The sequence below is a fragment of the Heliangelus exortis genome, chromosome 7 (assembly GCF_036169615.1).
Source record: "Heliangelus exortis chromosome 7, bHelExo1.hap1, whole genome shotgun sequence".
NCBI classification, from domain to species: domain Eukaryota; kingdom Metazoa; phylum Chordata; class Aves; order Apodiformes; family Trochilidae; genus Heliangelus; species Heliangelus exortis.
The window spans coordinates 14,793,116-14,812,956 of NC_092428.1; the positions used below are offsets into that span (position 1 = coordinate 14,793,116).

At 53.1% G+C, this 19,841-nt stretch overlaps 1 protein-coding gene across 1 annotated transcript; it reads left to right on the plus strand.

The window, feature by feature from the left end:
• The first annotated feature begins 2,124 nt into the window (after positions 1-2,124).
• PALD1 (phosphatase domain containing paladin 1) lies at positions 2,125-19,718 on the plus strand. The gene is made up of 20 exons (XM_071748978.1): positions 2,125-2,263; positions 8,846-9,043; positions 9,157-9,259; positions 9,406-9,585; positions 9,665-9,820; positions 9,933-10,093; positions 10,272-10,347; positions 10,827-10,987; positions 11,076-11,172; positions 11,279-11,383; positions 12,858-12,953; positions 13,169-13,303; positions 14,005-14,121; positions 14,208-14,387; positions 14,745-14,942; positions 15,251-15,391; positions 15,815-15,886; positions 15,993-16,133; positions 18,068-18,223; positions 19,393-19,718. Exons 2-20 carry the CDS (start codon positions 8,859-8,861, stop codon positions 19,540-19,542), a joined length of 2,610 nt encoding a protein of 869 aa, XP_071605079.1. The 5' UTR covers positions 2,125-2,263; positions 8,846-8,858; the 3' UTR covers positions 19,543-19,718.
• Positions 19,719-19,841: the final 123 nt, after the last annotated feature.

The window sequence follows — 19,841 nt, forward strand, 5'->3', positions numbered from 1 at the left end:
GTGTTGTCCCCTCCCTTCTGTGGTTCCTTCCTGAATTCTGGCTCCAGGGGTTGTTTCTTGCCTGAAATTCCTACTAAGGGGTGTGCCTAAAGGGGTTAAAAAAAAAAATCTGGAGGAAAGCTGTGTTGCTTGGGAAAGGAAGCGAAGCTTCTGTAAAAACAGTAAAATAAAAATACAACATTTTTCCTTCTAGCTATGGAGGGAAACGGTTGCATGGTGGGTTGCTCTTTTTTTAATTAAATTTTTTTTAATTCTTAAATGTTAGCAAGTTCTGAAGTGTGTGTATGGAAGAGAGAAGAAGGATTAAAAATTTAAAATTAATGCTGAGGAGGCATTTGAGAACTTCCCTGCATCTGAGTTTGGCTTTGCCCATGCAGTGCCAACCTTTGGGGCAAGATGGCAGTTTTCAAACCAAAATTTTTTTTTTCTTTTTTTTTTTTTTCCTAGTCCTGGTTTACAAAAGCAACATGGATTGGATTTATGGCTCTGGATTTGAGTTTTACACTGGAGTAGCCGCTCCTCTCTGTGTGGGGGACTCTGCTGGGGTCTGCCCACTGGTGGTCACCTATACAACTGAGCAGATCAGAGGGTATTTTTTTTCAGTTGAAGGCCCAGAGCCTGGATAGTATCTAGGATCCTGCTTAACAAATTTTCCAGACCTGCTTTCCAGCTGTTACCATTTTCGGAGTGCCTCAAGGCTCCGTTTACATTCCTGTTCCTCCTTCCCTGTGCTGGTAAACTTGTTCCTGCCATTTTTCAATTTTTTACCTCTTGGTGTCCTAAAAACCTGGAGCAGCATGGCAGCTGGGGATGGAACTTCCTGTGAGCAAGGAGGTCATACTGGGGTGGTGGGCATCTTGTGGGGGAAGTGGGGTTGGGGTTCTCTTGAGTGGGGTTCTCCTAGATGGAGTCCTTTGAGGTGGACTTCTAGATTGTGTACTCCTAGATGGGTTTCTCCTAGAGGGAGTTCTGCTTAGATTAAGGCTCCCTGAGGGTTCCAAGGTCAACTCAGCTGCAATAGGGGAAGCAGCAAGGAGCTGAAAGAATTGGAGTTTTATGGATTAGTTAAAATCACATCTCTCTGTGCAGGAGAATAAGCACAACACTTATTGGGAATGAGGAGATCCTAACGTCAAATCACTGCTTTGTTCCATGCTCTGATGGAAACCAGCAGAAGAGGAGCAGATCTTGATTATGATTCTGGCAGGACTTTTTGCAGGAACCCACCAAGGTGCCTGAAAGTGCTGGGGTGGGGAACAGCCTCATTTCCCTGAGTGTCTGAGTGGCCCAAGCAAAGAGGGATTGCTCTGAGACTTGGAGGCTTGGAGCCATGTTGATGTTTCAGATGATGCCTCTAGGTCTACACCCTCTCCTTCACCCAAGAGCCTCCTGCAAGATGGGGAGACCAAGTGTGGAGGCTCTGGAGATGGTTTGCTCTCAGGTCACTGGAGCCATTTCATGGCAGTCCTGGTCTGGATCCAGCAGCATCCCTCACCCTGACCCCCTTTGCACACATCCCCCAACACCCCCATAACATTTTTGGGCAGGAAATGGACATTTTGTCTTTGGGAGGTGCAGGCAGTGCCTCCCTGCTCCCCACACTGACCTCACTCCTTCTAAGCCTGGCTGGGGTGGTGGTATCTGCCGATCCCCTCTGTCCCCGGGGGGTTGAAACCGGGAGGGGTTGTGAAGGATTGGTGTGGCTGGAGGGTGCTTTGTGCCAGGGGGCCCTGCGGGGGTAGGGGCTGTACCTGGGGCATAGCGCGTGTCCCCGGGGAGCTGTGTGCTGGATGCCATGTGGCTCCCAGGGGGCTTTGGGCTGCGGTGTGGGAGGCTGCGGGGGTCCCTGAGGGGTTCGGGCTGCTGTGTGCCAGGGGGTCCCTTACGGGGGTGGGTGCTGCAGCTGAGGAGGGAAGGATAGTGAGTATTGGGTCTCTCCGGGCTGTTTTGGGGTGTATGCCGCGTAGTCCCCCAGGGGGCTTTGCTTTGGGGCCGCGGCGGCGGGGCGGGCCGGGGAGGGTGTCCCAGGGCAGGGGGCGGTGCTGGGCAGCGGTGGGGCGGTCGTGGGGCCGAACGGCAGCGGTGTCCCTCCTCCTCCTCCGCCTCCTCCTCTTCCTCCTCCTCCCCCTCCTCCCCCCGCCGAGGCTCCGGCGGTCGGGGCGGCCGCGGGGCTGCGCTCCCCCAACCCTGGTCCCGCCGCCCCCATGGGGCGCCCGACGGCGCGGTCAGCCAGGCGCGGGAGCTGAGCCCGAAGCCGCCGCAGGTATCGCAAACCCCCCCTCTCCCCCCCTCCCCGGAACCGGGCACCCTCCACTTTGGGCATCCCCCTGGGGCTGGGCATTGACTCCTCCGCCCTTAGGACCAGGCATCCTCACCCGAACCGGCCACCCCTTCGCTCCCCTCGTCTCGCGCATCCCCACTCCGGGGACGGGCATCCCTTCCCCCCGGTGCTGGGAGTCCCCTGCCCCGGCACTGGCTGCCCCCCTCCTGATACTGGGCACTCACCCCCAGCCTCAGGACCGGCTTCCACCCCCCCTCTCCCTCCCCCCGTCCCCCGTCCCTTCCTCGGGCTGAGAGATTCATTTCCCATCCTGGGGAAGGGGGTGGGGGCTTCATTTCCCAGCGTGTGAAAGGGATGGGGGAGGGGATGGGTGGGAGGAAGCTTTATGTTGCCCCAGGACCACAGACCTCACAGTGTGGGTGTGAAGTGCTCAAACCTCTGCAAGGAGGGTTTCTCCACAGCCCAGGGTGTCCCTCAGACCCCTAAAAGAACGATGGAGAAGTCGGTTGGAGGCCCAGCATCCGCCCCGCCGTGTGTCTGTCGTCCTCGTCCTCGTCCTCCCCCCCCCTCCCCCGCCCCGACCAGCTCTCGTGCCTTTGCAGTCCCGTTTCTTATTTAAAAAAAAAAAAAAAAAAAAAAAAAAGGCTTTTTTTCCTCTCCCTCTTGCTGCCTGGAAGCCAGCCCCGCCGGAGGCTGAAGCCAGGCAGGGTGCCCAGCACGGCTGTCTGCCGGTGCTGGGTTGCCCCAAAGTGAGTTTGGGGGTTTGCATCCCTTGCCTGCCTCCTTTACCCCCCACTTCCACCCCCAAAATCCATCTGGGGAGCAGGCTGTGAAACGCAGAGCTGCGGGATGGCTCCCTGCTGGAGGACGCAGGCGGAGGAGGAGGAAGAGGAGCAGATGTAACCATAGCCTTTTCCATGCTCTGGGAGCATCCCGTGGCTGGGCTTTGGCTCTTTGGCGTTTGGGAGCACAGGAGGAGCAGGAAGCCTGGGACTGCTCAGAGACGGGTTTCCCACTGGCATGTACACGTGGGGGATCATCGTGGAGCCCTGTGGGTTGTGTCCTTTGGGATGTTGAGGATGTCCCAGCAGGACAGGCTGCTTGCTCCCTCTTCGCTCCTGCCCACCGCCTGCAGCTCACGGGGCTTAAAGCTTGCAGAAACTGCGTCCAAGCTGCATTTCCTATGGCTGCCGGACTTTTCCGGACCCTTTCCTCCACCATTCCCCGGTGCATCGCTCAGCATCGGAGGGGGGTGGGCACCATCTCTCATCCCTGCAGTCTGCACGTGGCACATCGGGACACAGCCTGGTTGTTAAACCCCCCTGGATGGGAAGAGGCAGTGGGTTCTGGGCTGGTGTTGCCTGAGAAAGGAGCAGGCAGGCATGCAGGCAGGCAGTGGTGGTGGGACATTTCCTTCCTGGAAGGCAGGAAGTGATTATGTCTTTGCACGAATGACACGGAGCCTAAAAATAACTATCAGGTCTCTGTTGTGAGCAAAAAACCCAAACCCTTGGGATTTTCTTGATTTTGCTTTATTTGAGAGTGAGGTGTGTGTGTGTGGGGGGAGAGCTGCACACTGAGAGGGAGCTCAGCACACTGTTGCCAGCAAACCCACCCAGTGCCTGATGGATGGTGGATGTGGGTGAGCATTAAGATGCTGCTTGTCTTGAGAAAGCTGTGGTCTGTAGCCTGCTCCGGGTTGCAGAAGTGGCCCCCGTGTAAACGGAGCCGTTCCTGATGCCCCGCCAACCTTCCCTGGTCGGGAGGGGAGCCGGTGGTTTAGCTATGAATAGCACCAAATCATAGCCCTTGCCTTCCCGAAACGCCCTGGCTGGGCTCCTCGTGGTGCTGAGCTGCCCTGGTGGGACCCTGGGGGTCCCCACCCCCGGGAACCCCCCAGCCTGCTGCCATCATGCTGCAAAACCTCCAGTGGGGAGGAAGTGGAAATATCTTGGTGGGGTGGGGGTGGAAATTTGGTGCAGAGAGTTTGGATGTGCGGGTGTTGGAGTGTCTCTTTGGAGACGCTCCCGGCCTTTATCCTGTATGGTGTCTGGATTTTTTTTAGGGGGGTGGTTGTGTTAGATTTATTTTGTCCTTGTGCTGTTGAAAAGAAACTTTAGTCAGCATGCTCTCAGACCTCAAAACTGCTGGCAGTTGCCTGATGGCACCACCGGCAGCCCTGGCTCTTGCAAATTAGGGCTTTGTTCCTCTTTCCAGCTACAAACCCCCTCGCTTCATCCAGCAGGCAGCCTCAGCATCTCCTGCCTGGCCTTGGCTGTGCTGAGCAGAACCCCAGGGACAATGTGATGGGCAAAGGGGCCCACCAGAGGATCTCGAAAAGGCTTTTATTGTGGAGGGGAGAGGGTGCATGTGGTAGCTGCTTATCCAGAGGTCATCCTGCCCCTGGGCTGCTGGGAGCTGCTGCAGGTGGGATCAGCCAAAAAAAGCCCTGGCCTGCTGCTAACACACTTGGATACTGTAATTCCCCTCACATTTGCTTAACAAGGAAGGTTTGGTGCTGCTGATTAATAATTCCCTGTAAAGCATGTTTGGGAGCATACTTCTCCCAGTGCCTCCCAGTGGGTACCAACATCCTCCTCGTTGGTGGCTGGGGAGCAGTGTAGCACGCCATATTTCTGAGCTTTATATGTTTTTATCTCCCTTCCTCTCTTCCTCCCCATCTAGCACTTTTTTTCCCACTTCAGGGCTAAGACTGTGAAATCCAGGAGCTAGAAGGGGGTGGGTCATGTAGAGGACAGGGATGTGGTCCAGGGTTTCCTGCCAAAAAAGCACTATTCCAATGTTCCTGCTTGGATATGTGGGGAAGGCATCCTGCTGGCACTTCCCCCTCCTCCTTGGCAGTGGAGGGTGGTGGAGCACAGGGCAGTTGGGGATATGGGCAGCACCCACATTCGACTGATTGGGAAATCCCTCCCTACTTTCTAGGAAATGCTACTGATTTAGTTGGACTTGTTGGCTGTTGATGCTGGCTCTCTGAGGAGCCTGGACCCCATGAGAATGAAGGGCGGGTGCTTTTGCTTGTTTAAAAATCATAATAAAACAGTCGAGGCTTGTAAAACCAGAGCAGTCTGCTGCAAAGTTGGCTTTTCAGAGCCTTTTCCTCCCCAGTTGCAAAGAACGTTTGGGTTGCTTTAAGGCATTTTGGGTCGTGTTGCTTCTTTGCCATGCAGCTCGGCAAGTGAATGACACGTTTCAAATAAACCACGGCTTAATACGTTATTCCTCACATTTCCATATTATTTCAACTTTTTTTAATAAGCTGAGTTTCCTTCTGACATCACCTGGAACAACAGGAGCCCAGTTCCCACGCAGCCTGTGCTCTGGGATGTGTCCTGACACACGCAGGTTGCACGAGCGAAGGGTTTTCTGTTTTCCTGCTCTTTTATTTTCACTGTGTTTTGTTTTTTTTTTCAAAGAGCGGGCTGGGGTGAGGGGAGTGCTTGGCTCCAGCATTTCCTCCAGGTTTGGTGATGACCCTCCAGGGCTTCCTGCTGGCTGCTGCCAGGTTTCCTCCCTCCCTGCTTGGGTCAGCAGTGCCGGGTGCCCCTCATTTCCCCACGGATGCATCCGTGCTGGGTCGGTGCCATGGCTGCTCAGGGGAGGGATGGATGCTTTAGGAGAATACAGTGGTTGCTGCCACTTCCCAAATGCTTTTTCATTTTATTTAAAAAACCACAACAAGACAAACAATCCAAAACCAACTATAATACAACCTGGGGATGCACAGAGGGAGATTTATTTGATTGATTTCCTGCTGATGACAAGATGGCCAGGCAAGTGTATGTTTCCTCCTCATCGTGGTGGCTGGGGCAGATGCATCCTGCAGCTGCAGTCCACTCCCCAGCCCCGCACCCCCCACTATATTTAGTCCATTGTTTGCTCCAACTTTGAGTCCTCGCCAGGTTCCCGGGTGCAGGAATAACCCCATGGGAGAGGAGCAGCTTGGTGAGGGGGCTGAGCATTGTACGAGCATTATGTGGGAGAGGCTGCAGAGCCCCTGTGCTGTTTCTTGAGATGCTGCAGCACCATTTCAGTGCTTTCCATCCACCCTGGGCTCAGCAGGGCTGGGGGAAGGTCTGTGGAAGGGAAGCATCTTGGTGTTGCACACCCTTAGGCTCTGCTGGCTTGTCAGGCATCAGGAATAATTAACTGGTGGCTGCTGGAGCTTTGAATTTAAGCAAAACACCTGGAGAAGAACAATGCAGGTTTGTTGGGGTGGGATGCTCTCTTGCAGGGTGTTGGTCCTTTTTGTGGCCGGGGAAGAAAATGGGCTTTTTGTTAAGGAGCCCCAGGTGGGATTTCTCATGGGGTTTGACTTTTAGGGCCCTGATTTTCAGGCTCTGGATGAGCTGGCAGGGTACATCAGGGGATTTGTCCCCATGTCCCTTGCCTGGGGGAAAAGGTGCAGGCAGGAGGCAAGGATGTTGTGCAAGGGGCTTGGTTCTGCACCCTCGCTGTCCTAGAAAAGAACCCCTTAAATATATTTTCGTGCACGGGATGGGATGCTCAAAGCTGCCTCGTCCCGCTGATGGCTGATGACATTGTCAACTCAAAGTTTGCTTCCAGGCCTCCTGACTTCTCTGAGTAGAGAGCAAAGCCCCATCAGCTCAGCTGTTTTCTTTTGGGAGTAATTCAGATTTTAATGTGCCCAGCTGAGACATTGGATACAGTGGGATTCTTTAAAACACAGGTACAATAAGAAATCTATTTTTTTTGTTTTAGGGATAAGTTTTCTGCCTGAGCACCTGCTTAATGTTTGCCAACTGAGCTTAACTACTGGGGGAAAAAAACTTGGTGTCTAGGCTAATTCAGACCCTTCAGGTGAGCTGGTCCCTGGGCTCCTGTCTGCCTCAGTTGGCCTGGAGATGGTGGCTCAGTTGCATCTCTCTGTGGTAGCCACCAGCAGTATTTGGTAAGATTTGCAGGTCAGATATTTGAATCTGGTTTCTTGAGATAGCCTTTTGCTTCCTCCCCCATCCTGTTTTGCATCAGGTTGGGCACTGGGAGGGTATAAACCCTCCTGCTCCAATCAGTTGCAGCAGCACCAGTCAGTAGCTGCTCCCAGATGGGTAGCACCAGCTCTTCCCTCTTCTTGTGGCTTTTTAGAGCTCAGCGCACCCATTTTGGGGGAATTTCGGGACTTTCTAAATGCTTGCTTTTGCCTGCCTGGCCTGGGGAGGGGAAAGAAACTGAACTGTGATTTCCTCTCTCTGTTCATTTTGTGGTTTGAAAGATTGTTTCCAAATCTGCCTGGTGTCTCTTATGTCTGTTATTTGTTGCTGTGGTTTGTTGGGCACAAAACCAAAAAAAAAAAAATATCCCTGGGGGATTTGAGGTGAAGGTGGGTGACTGTTGAAAGGACAAAAGATAGAGTTGAGGTGGGTGTGTGAGCGTCCACCCCCCAGCATGGGGATGCTGGAGCAAAGCCAGAGCAGGCTTTTATGTTTTTTTGTTGTTGTTGTGTTTTGTTGTTTTTTTTAATTTTTGTTGCTGTTGTTGTTGGGGTTTTTCTGTTCCAAAAGTTTAAGTGAAAGAAAAGCAGAAGGATACTTGGAGAAATGGGAATGGCTTGAAACAGCTGGGTTTTTTTTTCCCGCCCTTCTCTTTCGTGTAAAAGAAACCAGGCTGCCTAATGGGGCAGAAAATTCATGCTTAGAGCAACAAGTTTTCTGTGGAGCAGGGAAGGAAGACAGGGAGGAGGAGGGGAAAAAGAATGCGTTGGCTCGAAATAGCACATTTTCCGGAGACTTTTCCCCCCTCCCTTGAAAGCATTTGCAGCTGCTGGGGGGCATCGCATTCCCTGGGATTGCAGCAAGGACCTGATCCTGTGCAGCCCCCGAGGCAACCAGAGCAGCTGCCAAAAAAAAAAAAAGCTTTTGTGGGTTGGTTTCCCAGTGCTGAGCATTGCTGCCAAGCAGGTACCATCCCCCTTGGGATGCTGCCAGGGATATTCCCCACACAGCAGAAGCACCACAAAGGAGGTTGAAATGAGGGTAGGGGTGGGGAGAGGTGTTTGTTGGTTGGTTGGTTGTTTTCCTCAGGTTTTTTTGCTTTGTTCTGGTTTTTTTTCCCCTGGTTTTCTTTTTTTTTTTTTTTAACTCTCTTTGCCATCTCTTGCTTCATTTGGTTCCCGGGCTCCGGTCCTGGCTGGTGCAGACAGTTGGAGCATTGTCCTGGACCACTCAAGTGTGGCAGGATGCTCCTGGCTGCTGCCAGCCTCCTGCTTTCATCCAGGGATGAGCTCCCTGTGGATGAGGGACAGAGGAGTGTCTGCTTTTGCAGTCTCCCACATGCCCTGGGGGTGACCACACCTCCAGTGTGGGAATAACCAGCTCCTTTAAAAGCAACTTTCAGAACTTGCTCATTGATAGCGGGAGAAACCTCATCCCGATGCCTCCGGGCTCCTGATGTGTCCAGTGCAATCAAGGGGGTTTCTTGGCACTGCAGGCTATTTCTTCTCAAACAGGCTGTTGGCAGCACAGGGGGAAGCAGCTGAAAAATAATTTCTCCTCCTCACTTCCATCCCTGTTTTCTTTTCTGCAGCCGCCTGTGGGTGATGGGTACGACGGCCAGCGCGGCGCAGCAGGGAGTCTCAGCATCTCCCCCAGAGAGCGGGGCCCCTGGTGCTGGTGGCATGGAGGACCAACGTTCCCTCAGCATCCACTCCTTCCAGACCCTGGGGCTCCACAACAGCAAGGCCAAGTCCATCATCACCAACAAAGTGGCTCCTGTTGTCATCACGTAGGTCCTTGGCAGCCTTTTGCAGACTCAGTTTTTCTGCGCTCTCTTCCCTAAATATTGCTGCGTTTTCGTCTTTACCTACGCTGTTATTTTTTGAGATATTTTTTCCACAGGTACAATTGCAGGGAGGAGTTTCAGATCCACGATGACCTACTGAAGGCCAGCTACACAGTGGGACGCATTTCTGAGGCCACGCTGGAACACTACCTCGTGCAGGTGAGCGTCACCACCACCCTGTGCCAGACCGGTTGCAACCTGGGGCTTTGAGGACCTCAGAGTCTTTCTAGGGGACTAATTTTGAAGACCAATGAGAAGAACCCACTTGGCTTCCCCGTCTTCTCTCTGCCCACTTTGTTTTGCAGGGGAAATATTTCATGGTCAGGGATGTATATGGTAAATTAGATGTCTTGAACACTGCTGGCAGCTGCGGCGCTCCCAATTTCCGACAAGCCAAGGGTGGTTACGCTGTCTTTGGGATGGGACAACCCAGCCTCAATGGCTTCAAGCTGGTGCTGCAGAAGCTGCAGAGAGAGGGCCACAAGGTTGGTTGGGAGGGTGGAGATCGGGGTGGGGGGAAAAAAGGCAGCAGAGCTTTTGGGCAGGCTCTCCCCCTCTTCACAGGAGTGTGTCTTCTTCTGTGTCCGGGAGGAGCCCGTGGTCTTCCTGCGGGTGGAGGGGGACTTTGTGTCCTACACGCCCCGCGGAAAGGAGAACCTGCATGAGAACCTGCAGCGGGGGCTACGGGCAGAGAGGCTGGAGCTGGCCATCCGCAAGGAGGTGAGGTGACACTGGGGTGCTCTCTTCCCTCTGGCTCCAAGGCGAGATGAAGGGGTTGATGGAAGCGGTGGGTGCCTACTGGGTGTTGATGGTGGTCTCCATCTCCTGCTAGATCCATGACTTTGCCCAGCTGAGCGAGCACGTCTACTACGTCTACAATGACATCGAACGCTTGCGGGATGAGCCCCACGCCGTGCGGGTGCAGAGTGAGGAGGACATCCAGGTGACAGAGGAGGTCTACCGCAGGCCCATCTTCCTCCTGCCCTCCTACAGGTGATGCCCTTCCTCCTCCTCCTTCTTACACATGGTCAGTGGATTTGCTTTTGCCAGCTGGGCTGCTTTCCCCTTGGTACCTTCTTAACCCAAGTGCCATCCACCGTTGTGGGGGGGACAAAGTCTTCCCCCCCCATGGCTCCGTCGTGCTAATGATGGCTGTCCCTGTGCCTGGCAGGTACCACCGGCTGCCCCTGCCTGCTGAGGGAGCCCCTTTGGAGGAGCAGTTTGATGCTTTTATCCAGTTCCTCAGGGTGAGCCAAACAAAAGTGCTTGTTGGGCCACAGGGCCACCTTGGGTTGGGGTTTTCTTCTGAGTGTGTCTTCCTGAGACCATCTTCTCCTGCATTTGGCTTGACACTGTCTATGGTTGCATCCCATTCCTGGTGCTGTAGGGAAGCCTGTGTTGTCCCCCTTGACCATCCATCACTTCCCATCATCCCTGCAGGTGGCTTTTCCCTTAGTGGGTTTGTGAGAAATGATCTGAATCTCTGGTGGGGTGTACAGGCCAGTATCTGATGTTAGTTGGGGAGGGCATGGGGATGCAGAGCACATGTGGCCCATTGTGTTGTTCTCCTCTATCTGTGCCATCCCCTAAGCAAAGGGAAGGTGCCACCCACCTCTCTCTATCTCCATCACCTCTATCCTGGCCATCGCAGTAGCAGAGCCAGTTCACCTGGAGTTTGTGTCCTGGATGTCCCTGTGGTCCCCATCCCTCTGTCTTTTCCTCCTAGGAGAGTCCCAGCCTGCTACTGCGGGACCCCAGCAGACCCCCCCCAGCACTGCTCTTTGGCTGCCAGACTGGTGTGGGTAGGACCAACCTGGCCATGGCCATGGGCACACTCCTCCTCCACCATCACCACCATCACCACCGAGGAGCTACCCAGAAGCCTGAGTAAGAGTGGGCAGTCCCTGGGTGGTGGGTGGTGGTGGGATGACCATACCCCTGGAGTCGGTTTGATCTTCTTCTTTTCCTCCACCAGCCCCCCCCACCTTCCAAAAACACCTCCCAGGGACAGGCTTCGGGTCATCCAGACCTTCATTGAGATGGTCCCCAAAGGCCAGCAGATGGTTGAGGAGGTAAGGAGGTTCCAGCGAGACCCCCTTTGGGGTGGGTGTCAGGGTAAAGGGGTTGGTCCCCCTCAACCTGGGCTCACTGAGTGGTTTTCCACTTGCTCCTGGCAAGGTGGACGGTGCCATTGCCTCCTGCTCAGAGATGCATGACATGAAGGAAGCCATCTACGAATACAAGAAGAAGCTGGAAGGTATCGGGGAGGACTATCAGATCCAGGTTTGCTCATTAGAGGCTCACTCAGTTGCATGGGGTCATGTGTTGAGCTGTTTTTGTGCAGGGACGAGAAGGGTGTCAGTTCTGGAAATCCAAAGTTTCCTGTGAGTTGGAAATTTCCCAGGGATGTGAAACTTTGGAAGGTTGCTGAGCTTCTTTTCTTTTTTCCAAATTATTTAAGTGCAGTCTGGTGTTTGGGGGAAAGCTTGCTGGTTTGAGCTTCACTGCTGCTTCTGAGGACAAATATCTCATGTCATGGTTCTATCAGCTCTAAAATAGGAGAATCCATAGCAGCCTGGCTGATGAAAGTCCTTGGGAGCTGGGAGGAATTGTTGCTTAGATGTTTTCCTGCAAGTATAATCCCTCAAGGTCAAGCTTTCCTATCTGTAGATTTTTTTTTTCCCCTCTTTGCTTTAAAGAAATCATCAGGATGGCTTTCCATGCATGGTCTCCCATGTTGGGCCTGGGAGGCTACTCACCAGGTATGGATGGATGATGTTCAGATGGAAATGCTGCTCTGATCTCAGATTTTCTGGAGGTTAATTTTCCCTTTTCCATGCTGAACGTGGAGATCCAGGCCTGGTTGTAAGGGGCAACCTAAAAAATTGCCAAAAGCAAATAGGCTGGAGCAGAAAAGCACCTGGAAAATTATTTAGCTGAGAGGGGAGAAAACATTTACTGTGCCCTTTTTTGGCACGTTTAGTGGCAAACCCCAAATTTTTCTCCTTTTTTAGGGTCAATTTGGGTATGTTTGGTGCTGCTTGTGTGATGGCAGATATTTTCTTGTGTGCTGGAGGGAGCTCGGGGACTGGGGCAGGGGGTTTTCCCTCCAAGTCTTTTCCCAGCATTTCTACACCCAGGAAGGCTGCTCCATGTCATCACTGACCCTGGGAAAATGGAACAGGCAGGGTGGGTGAAGGGAGAGGACACAACTGCCATAAATTACCCAGAGGGAGTGTTTATTTGAAACCTGCCCAGAGGGAGAACAGGTTTAAACAATGGCCAGGGGCCAGGAAAATGTGCTGGGACTGGGAGGGGGGAGAGGGGGAGTAGGGGGAGAGTGTATTTCCCAGAGCACAAGCCTTCCTGCATCCCACCCAGGGCATCACCAGTGTGGTGACCTGTCCCCAGGTGTGAAGCTGCCTGATCATCTCAAGTAGTCTGGGTTGGGGGCAGGACCTTGTGTTTAACCAGCCCCTTTGGGTCTGGGTCTCCCTTTAGCATCTGGACAGTGTATGGCCCAGGATAACAACACATCTCATCCTCTTGGAACTGCTCCCAGTGTGTCCTTGGGATAAAACGAAGGTTTTCTTTTGGCTGAAATGCAAATTTACTCTTTAAACATCATTTAATATGGAAAACTGGAAATGTTCCATTAAAATAGAAAATATAAAGCATAAAAAACTCACTCCAGATTGGGTTTTGTGGGTTTTTCCCCCCTTCATCTCATTTGGGTCTCCCCTACATTTGCTTTCAGGGCAGCAGCACCAAAGAGTATTTCCTCCAGAGGACTTTGCAGAGCCTTCAACGCTACTTCTACTTGATTGCCTTTAACTACTACCTTCACGAGCAGGTAAAAAAACCCCAAACAACCCACCCACCATCCCAAAAAAACACCGTTTAGCTTTTTATTTTGCTTTGGTTTCCACATGCGGTGTGGGGAGGGAGGGGGAATCTCCACCTCAGAGTTTCCCAAATCAATGTAGGATTTTTTCGGTGGGGTTATGAGCTGTGTCTGGGTAGGAGTGCCAGCCCAGGCTGACGGGGTGTCCGGCCCCCCGCCGGCAGTACCCCCTGGGCTTTGCCCTCAGCTTCAGCAGGTGGATGTGCCGGCACCCCGAGCTCTACCGGCTCCAGGCGGAGATGAACTCCTCGGAGCTCAGCATCACCGGGGATCTCATCACCAAGGGGACACGAGTGCTGGTGAGTTCCTGTCCTGCATGTAAGGGTGGAGCTTGGTGGCTCCTTGTTACCCTCTGGATATGGCACCTTCCCGGAATGCTCGGCCTGGAAGAGGTCCGGTGAGGTGGGAGAAGTGGGAGGTTTCCCTGCTGTAGGCCAGGTCCTAAGATTGGAGATCTCCGGGTCTGTGCTGGGGTTTCAGGTCCATGTTTGGGTCTCCAGGTCCTGTATTGGGGTTTCATGTCCATATTTGAATCTTGAGGTCTGTCTTGGGATCTCCAGGGCCACAGTGGGGTTTCAGGTGTGTCCTGCTGGCATCCTTTCAAGGATGAGCATGTGGCCAGAGACCCTCTGTGCACTTGGATGTGTTCTGCCCCTCAGACCCCAGATATTGGGATACTGGAGAACCTCAAGACCCTACCGACCTCCTGGTCTAGCAGCAGCTTCAGCTTTCTTGGTGCTTCTTGGCTATGGTGGGATGAAGGAGGCTGGAGCTGTTGGTGGCTTGCTGCTGCTTTAGTGTGGTCTTACTGCAAGAACATCTCCCACCTTTGGAATGCAGCCATCTGGCTTTGATCCCCAGCTCATTGGTGTCGGAGGGGTTCGGGGACTTTTTTTGTGGCATGCTGGAAACCCCGTTCCAAAATCTCTGGATGGAGGGGGGCAGCTGCAATGCCTGGGGCGAGTGGGCACCCTCTGCCCAGGGCTTTACTCCACTGCAGGTGGCAGATGAACGCTTCTGCCCGGATGTGCTGAGCACTGCCAAGGAGATGAGCGTGGCCAACTTCCGAAGGGTCCCCAAGATGCCTGTCTATGGGACAGCACAGCCCAGCTCCAAGGTGAGGGCCACCATGCACCCCTGGGGTGGGCAGGTAGCTCCTAGCCTGCTCCAATCAGCCTTCACCCACCCCTCTTCTTCTTATAGACCCTGGGGAGTGTCCTGCGGTACCTGACGGATGCCAAGCGGAAGCACGCCCGCATCCTCTGGATCAGCCTCCGGGAAGAAGTGGTCCTGGAAGGGAACGAGCAGATCTACACAATGCGGGAGCCCGGACACTTAGAGGAGCTGATCCCTGTGCTCACTGCTTCACCCCAGCAGCTGGAGGTGAGGTCCTGCCCGACTCCCCTTCCAGGAGCCCTCCTGGGTCACGTCTACCAGCTTTGGTAGTCCCTCACCCTTGAAAGCCAGGCTGGGAAGGGAGACCAGATGTTCCCAGCAGGGCTTCCCGGAGAGGTGGGCAGGGAAGGAGCCTGGCTGCAGCATGGTTGTTTCCTGAGGCTCACAGCAAGCACAGTGGGGACCATGGTCCTGGGCAGAAGCAGTGGCTGGGACCTGGTGTGGGGTTTTGTGTTGGCTGCAGGGTGCTTGAGAGGGGTGTCAGTCTGCATTTGAAAAAAAAAATTAAAAATCCTGAGAAATTGAAGAGGAGCAGCTCTTACTTGGTTTCTCCATCTTCTGCAGAAACTAGAAGCTACCCTGAAGGGTGACCTGCTGAAATGCCAGAAGTGGCTGGAGGTGTACCTGGAGACAGAGAAGCAGATGAAGATGTTCAAGAGCTGCCTGACCACACAGGAGATATTCAGCCAGCAGAAGAACCTCTGCCAGGGGCTGTCTTACCGCCGCATCCCCATTCCCGACTTCTGCGCTCCCAAGGAGCAGGTACCTGGAGAAGGGATGGTGCCTCTACCTCCTACCCTGGCTTTTCCCTCTGCTGTGGGGTGGATGTCACTTTGGTGGTCAGTGCCAGCCAGCCCCAGGACTACAGTGTTGTGCCCAGGCTGAGTGTTGGGGTGCTTGCTGGGGCAGGGAGGGTCCTCCAAAAGATGCTGTGTGGAGATCTTGGGTGCCTTCAGCCAGCTGGGGGTGGAGGAGAAGCTGCTGCGATGGATCCTTGGAGGGTGCTGGATCCCATGGGTGAAGAGAGGTGGGCTGCACCCATAAAACCTCTCTGGGTTTGTTCCTGGCAGGACTTTGACCGGCTGCTGGAGGCAATGAAGAGCACCCTGGCTGAAGACTCACGGGCAGCCTTCGTCTTCAACTGCTCCAGTGGCCGGGGCAGAACCACCACAGCCATGGTGATTGCTGTCCTCACCCTCTGGCACTTCAACGTAGGTCCTGGGTTCTGTGGCTCTCCCTGGGGATCGTTGGGATGGAGCCAAAGGCTGGTGTGGCACATGCCAGGTTAAGGGAGGGTTAAAGGGACCACGGGGTGGGCTGTGGGGGATGGACACCTATTTGCTGGCCTCTTGCTATGCCAAGGAGCTTCAGGAGAAGTGTGGTTGTGTCTCTGGTGAGCCTTAACCCCATTCTCAAGCACTCCCACCCCACAAAGAAGGGTTAAGGGCAAGAGGAATGTAGCTTACCCCTTGCTGGGGGGGATGGGTAGACATTTTGGGTTTCTCTGCCCACAGAGAGGGAAGGATGCCTGGGGTCCTGGTGGGTTGGGGTTCTGCACATTCTGCTCAGTTCATGGGCTATGAGGACAGGGTCATTGAAGATCCTAATGTCCTGATCCTCTCTGACCACCCAAGGGCATGCCTGAGATGAGCGAAGAGGAAATTGTGAGTGTGCCTGATGCCAAGTACACCAAAGGGGAGTTCGAGGTGAGTCCTTGGGGCTCGGAGAGGCTGGGTCCTCTCCTGGACATGGACAGAGCAATTGGGCTTAGGGGAGGAGGTGAACCTCCTGCTGCTTCTACCCGTGGTCCAGGTGGTGATGAAGGTGGTCCAGCTCCTGCCTGATGGTCACCGGCTGAAGAAGGAAGTAGACATGGCCCTGGACACTGTCAGTGAGACCATGACCCCCATGCACTACCACCTCAGAGAAATCATCATCTGCACCTTCCGGCAGGTGAGTGGCACCTCCCTACCCTCCCCCCATCCCCACGGGGCTTCTCTCCCAGCACCCTGCCCATCTGGTGCCATCCTGCACTCCCCCCACATCCCTCCCGGGTGCTGTGCAGCCAGCAGAGGGCAGGGCTGGTCCGTCCTGCTCAGCTCCCAGCACCAAAGGGCTCCTCAGGCTCCTCCCAGCTTGGGATGAGGGGCACCCATCCATACCCACACATCCCACAGCACAGTTTTGTGGGGTAACTTCTGTGCAGATCATGAGAAACGATTTTTTGTTTTAAATAGGTCTGGGTTGTTGGTTTTGGTTTTTTGTTTGGTTGCTTGGTTGCTTGTTTGGTTTTGTTTTTTTTTTTTTTTGTTTTTTGTTTTTTGTTTTGTTTTGTTGTGTTTTTTCTTTTTTTTTTTTTTTTTTTTTTTTTGGTTTTTTTTTTTTTGGTGTTTTTTTTAAAGTAGCACAGCTGTTTCCTGGGGCTGCAGAAGGGCTGAGCTCAGGGCTGGGCACTGTCCCTGACCGGGTGGTATCGACCGTGTCCCCAGCAGCCATGGCCTTGCCTGCAGCTGCTGTCGACCCCTGTTTCCAATTAACAGCTGGGAACCATTAACTGGGGAGAGCAAACCCAAAGCATTCAATCACCCAGTAACACCCACTGCTCCTGGGAGGATCCCAGCATGGCCCAGCTGCTCCCGGTTTTTCTTACCCTGAAGAAAATGCCTGCAACCTCCTTGTCCCTCTTCTCACCACGTGGGTGTTCCTGGGCCCTGTGCTGTTCCCGGGCTGGTGGGATCCATTTCTCCTTGGAAAAGTGAGATAAGGAGGGAGTCACCCGCTCCCCCCGCACCCTCTGTCCTGGGAAGAGCCTTTTGTTGCCACCAGCATTTTATGTTTCCTTCTCAGCTGCTCCATCCATCCCATTGCATTTGGCTGGACTGGGGGGGATGTAAATGCTTTAATTTTTAATTTTCAATTTTTAATTTTTAATTTTTTTCCCACAAAGATGGACAACTTGGTGGAAGGGATGCACATGCAAATGCTTTAATTTTTTTTTTTTTCAATTTTTTTTTCTTTAAATTTTTTTTTTTTTCTCCAGAGGTGGACAACTTGAAGAAGAGTTTAATAGTTAGCCCTAGTGGGCTTTTAATTAAGCTATAGGTAATGTTTAGAGCAACAGGGAGTTTACAGGGGTAGATGCTGCTTTGCAGATTTTGGAGCTTTCTGGGACATGATTTTCAGGGTTCAGGCAAGCCAGGAGTAAAGGAAAGGTTTTGTTCCTACCCCTTTGCAGCCCTGAGTGGGGCAAAAAAAATAGAGGAGAATGTAAAAAAGTAATAAATAATAGGAAAAAAAAATAATAGGATAATTAAATGATAGATAAGAGGACAAGATGATAAAAATCAATTAAGAGAATATAATAACATTGTAAGTATTAGGATAATATATTAGAAGTTCTTTTAAGTAAGAAAAAAGGAAGTGGGTGGGGCTTGGCCCTGAGGGCAGGTTGATGCTGCTGCTGGCACCAGGAATTGCTGCACTTGGGGATGGTTGGCAGGACTGACTATGGGATTAGGGTTCTTATGCTGGCTGTTAATTCCATATTTGTCATTTATTAATTCCTGGAAGGGGCATCACTGCAGGGCTCACGTGTTTATAAAGTAACAAGTATAATAATAATATAAAACTATAATAAGTTGCAGTGGGAGTGGGCTGGAAGGATCTCCTTATTTTTGTCCCCAAAATGAATCCTACCTCCTGGACTGCATCCTCAGGGGATAATGGGGTGGAAAGCTGATGTGTAGCAGGATAAATAGCTTTTATATAGAGCAAGAGGTCTCCTGCTTGGTCCTTCCCCACTGAACTTCTCCCACGAGAGAGGAGCTGCCTCTGAGATGCTCTCCTGAATTTGGGTACTGTTTCATCCAGTTTCTTGCTCTTTCCAGGGGAAATCAGGCAAGGATGAAAAGGAGAGGAGGATGCTGCAGCTGAGGAGCCTGCAGTACCTGGAGCGTTACATCTACCTGATCCTCTTCAATGCCTACCTGCATCTGGAGAAGAAGGACTCCTGGCAGCGGCCCTTCAGCCTCTGGATGCGTGAGGTGAGGCTTCCCCTGCCTGACCCACCCCAAAAGCCACTTGCTTCATTGCATCTTTACAAGGTGCTGGGAAGCAAACCCCCATTTTTATTTTCTGTGGGATTTTTGAATGGTTGTGGGGACACCAGATCCTGTTCCATCTTCTTGGGCAAGCTCCCTGGAGAGCTCTTTGGGATGCTGGAACAAAATGCCCAGGGAGATTGTGGCTGCCCTATCTCTGGAAGTGTGCAAGGCCAGGTGGGATGGGGCTTGGAGCAGCCTGGTCTAGTGGGACGTGTCCCTGCCTGTGGCAGTGTGCCTGGGACTAGATGACCTTTATGGTCCCTGAGTTTTCCAGGATTTTATTTTGATCTAACAGCAGCATCTGGAGGTGGGATGCCACCAGCTAACCCTGCTCCAGGCTCTTTGGCCTGGCCTGGTGAGCTTGGCTGGCTCTCCTTCTACTTGAACCCACTTCAGTCTCTTGGCAGCAGATTAAAAAGACAATATCCTGGCCAAATGGAATGGTGGGGTGAAAGGACAGAATAATAAAAGCAGCCAGGCTTTGATTTGACTGGGGTGGGAGACCTGGGGGGACCAAGATGCTGGCATCCTTGATCTGCTGGGTAGGAGATGATATTGGTCTGTGTCCCCATCCCCCCTTCCCCATCTTGCTGGAAGGGACCATGGTGAGGAAGTAGGGTATGGCAGATGCCCACCCTGGTGCACTAATCCTGATTGTGTTGGTGTTTGCATTGCCCTGGGGGAGTTTGGGAGTGTCTGGGCCTGGATGGACTTTCAGTGGAGATGTGTGAAGCTGAGGGCTGGTTGGAATGCTGCATCCCAAATCATGCATCCCAAACAGTGCTGCACCCTCCACGCATGGGTTTACATCCTCCCCCCCCTGCCCCCATTTGCTGGAGGTGGGGCAATACCCTCAGCCTGCAGCTCCAGGGAGCCTTTGACCCCCAAAGTACCCCTTCCCACTTTGGAGTCATGGTGGTTTTAGCCAAAGGATCAAGCTTTGTAGCTTTTTGGCAGAAGGCTTCCAAAGGCAACAAAGCCTGGGACGACTGACCCCAGGAGCAAGGAAGAGGCTTCAGAAATGTATAAACTGGGGCTGGAGGAGAGCTGAGGGGATGACAAAAACATCCTCGGGGGGTATTAAATTTGATTTCTCCCTCTGCTTTCAGGTGGCAGCAGTAGCCGGGATCTATGAGGTCCTGAACCAGTTGGGCTTCCCAGAGCTGGAGAGCCTGGAGGACAAATCCCTTTGCACGCTGCGAGGCCGCTGGCAGGTGCAGGGGGTCACCTCCCGCCCCTTCCGTGGGGACTTCGGGTAGGGTGGGGGCTGCTTTCCTGGGGGGAAGGGGAGGGCAGGCAGAGGAAAAAAAAAAAAAAAAAAAGACTGTTTACCCAAAACCTAGGGGTGGGAGGGGTGAGCCCCATGGCTGCCTTAGGAGGGGGGAGAGTTTCTGGGGTTCTTTTGGATGCAATAAAAATATTGTAAATGAAAAAACAGGTGCTTCATTGGCAGTGGGAGGGAAAGGGGGGTTGGGAGGGATGGGATGGGATGCCAGCCCCAGGACTTGGTGGCTGCATGGAATGGGGCCATGTTTTGCGAGACCATCCTTGCTTTCTC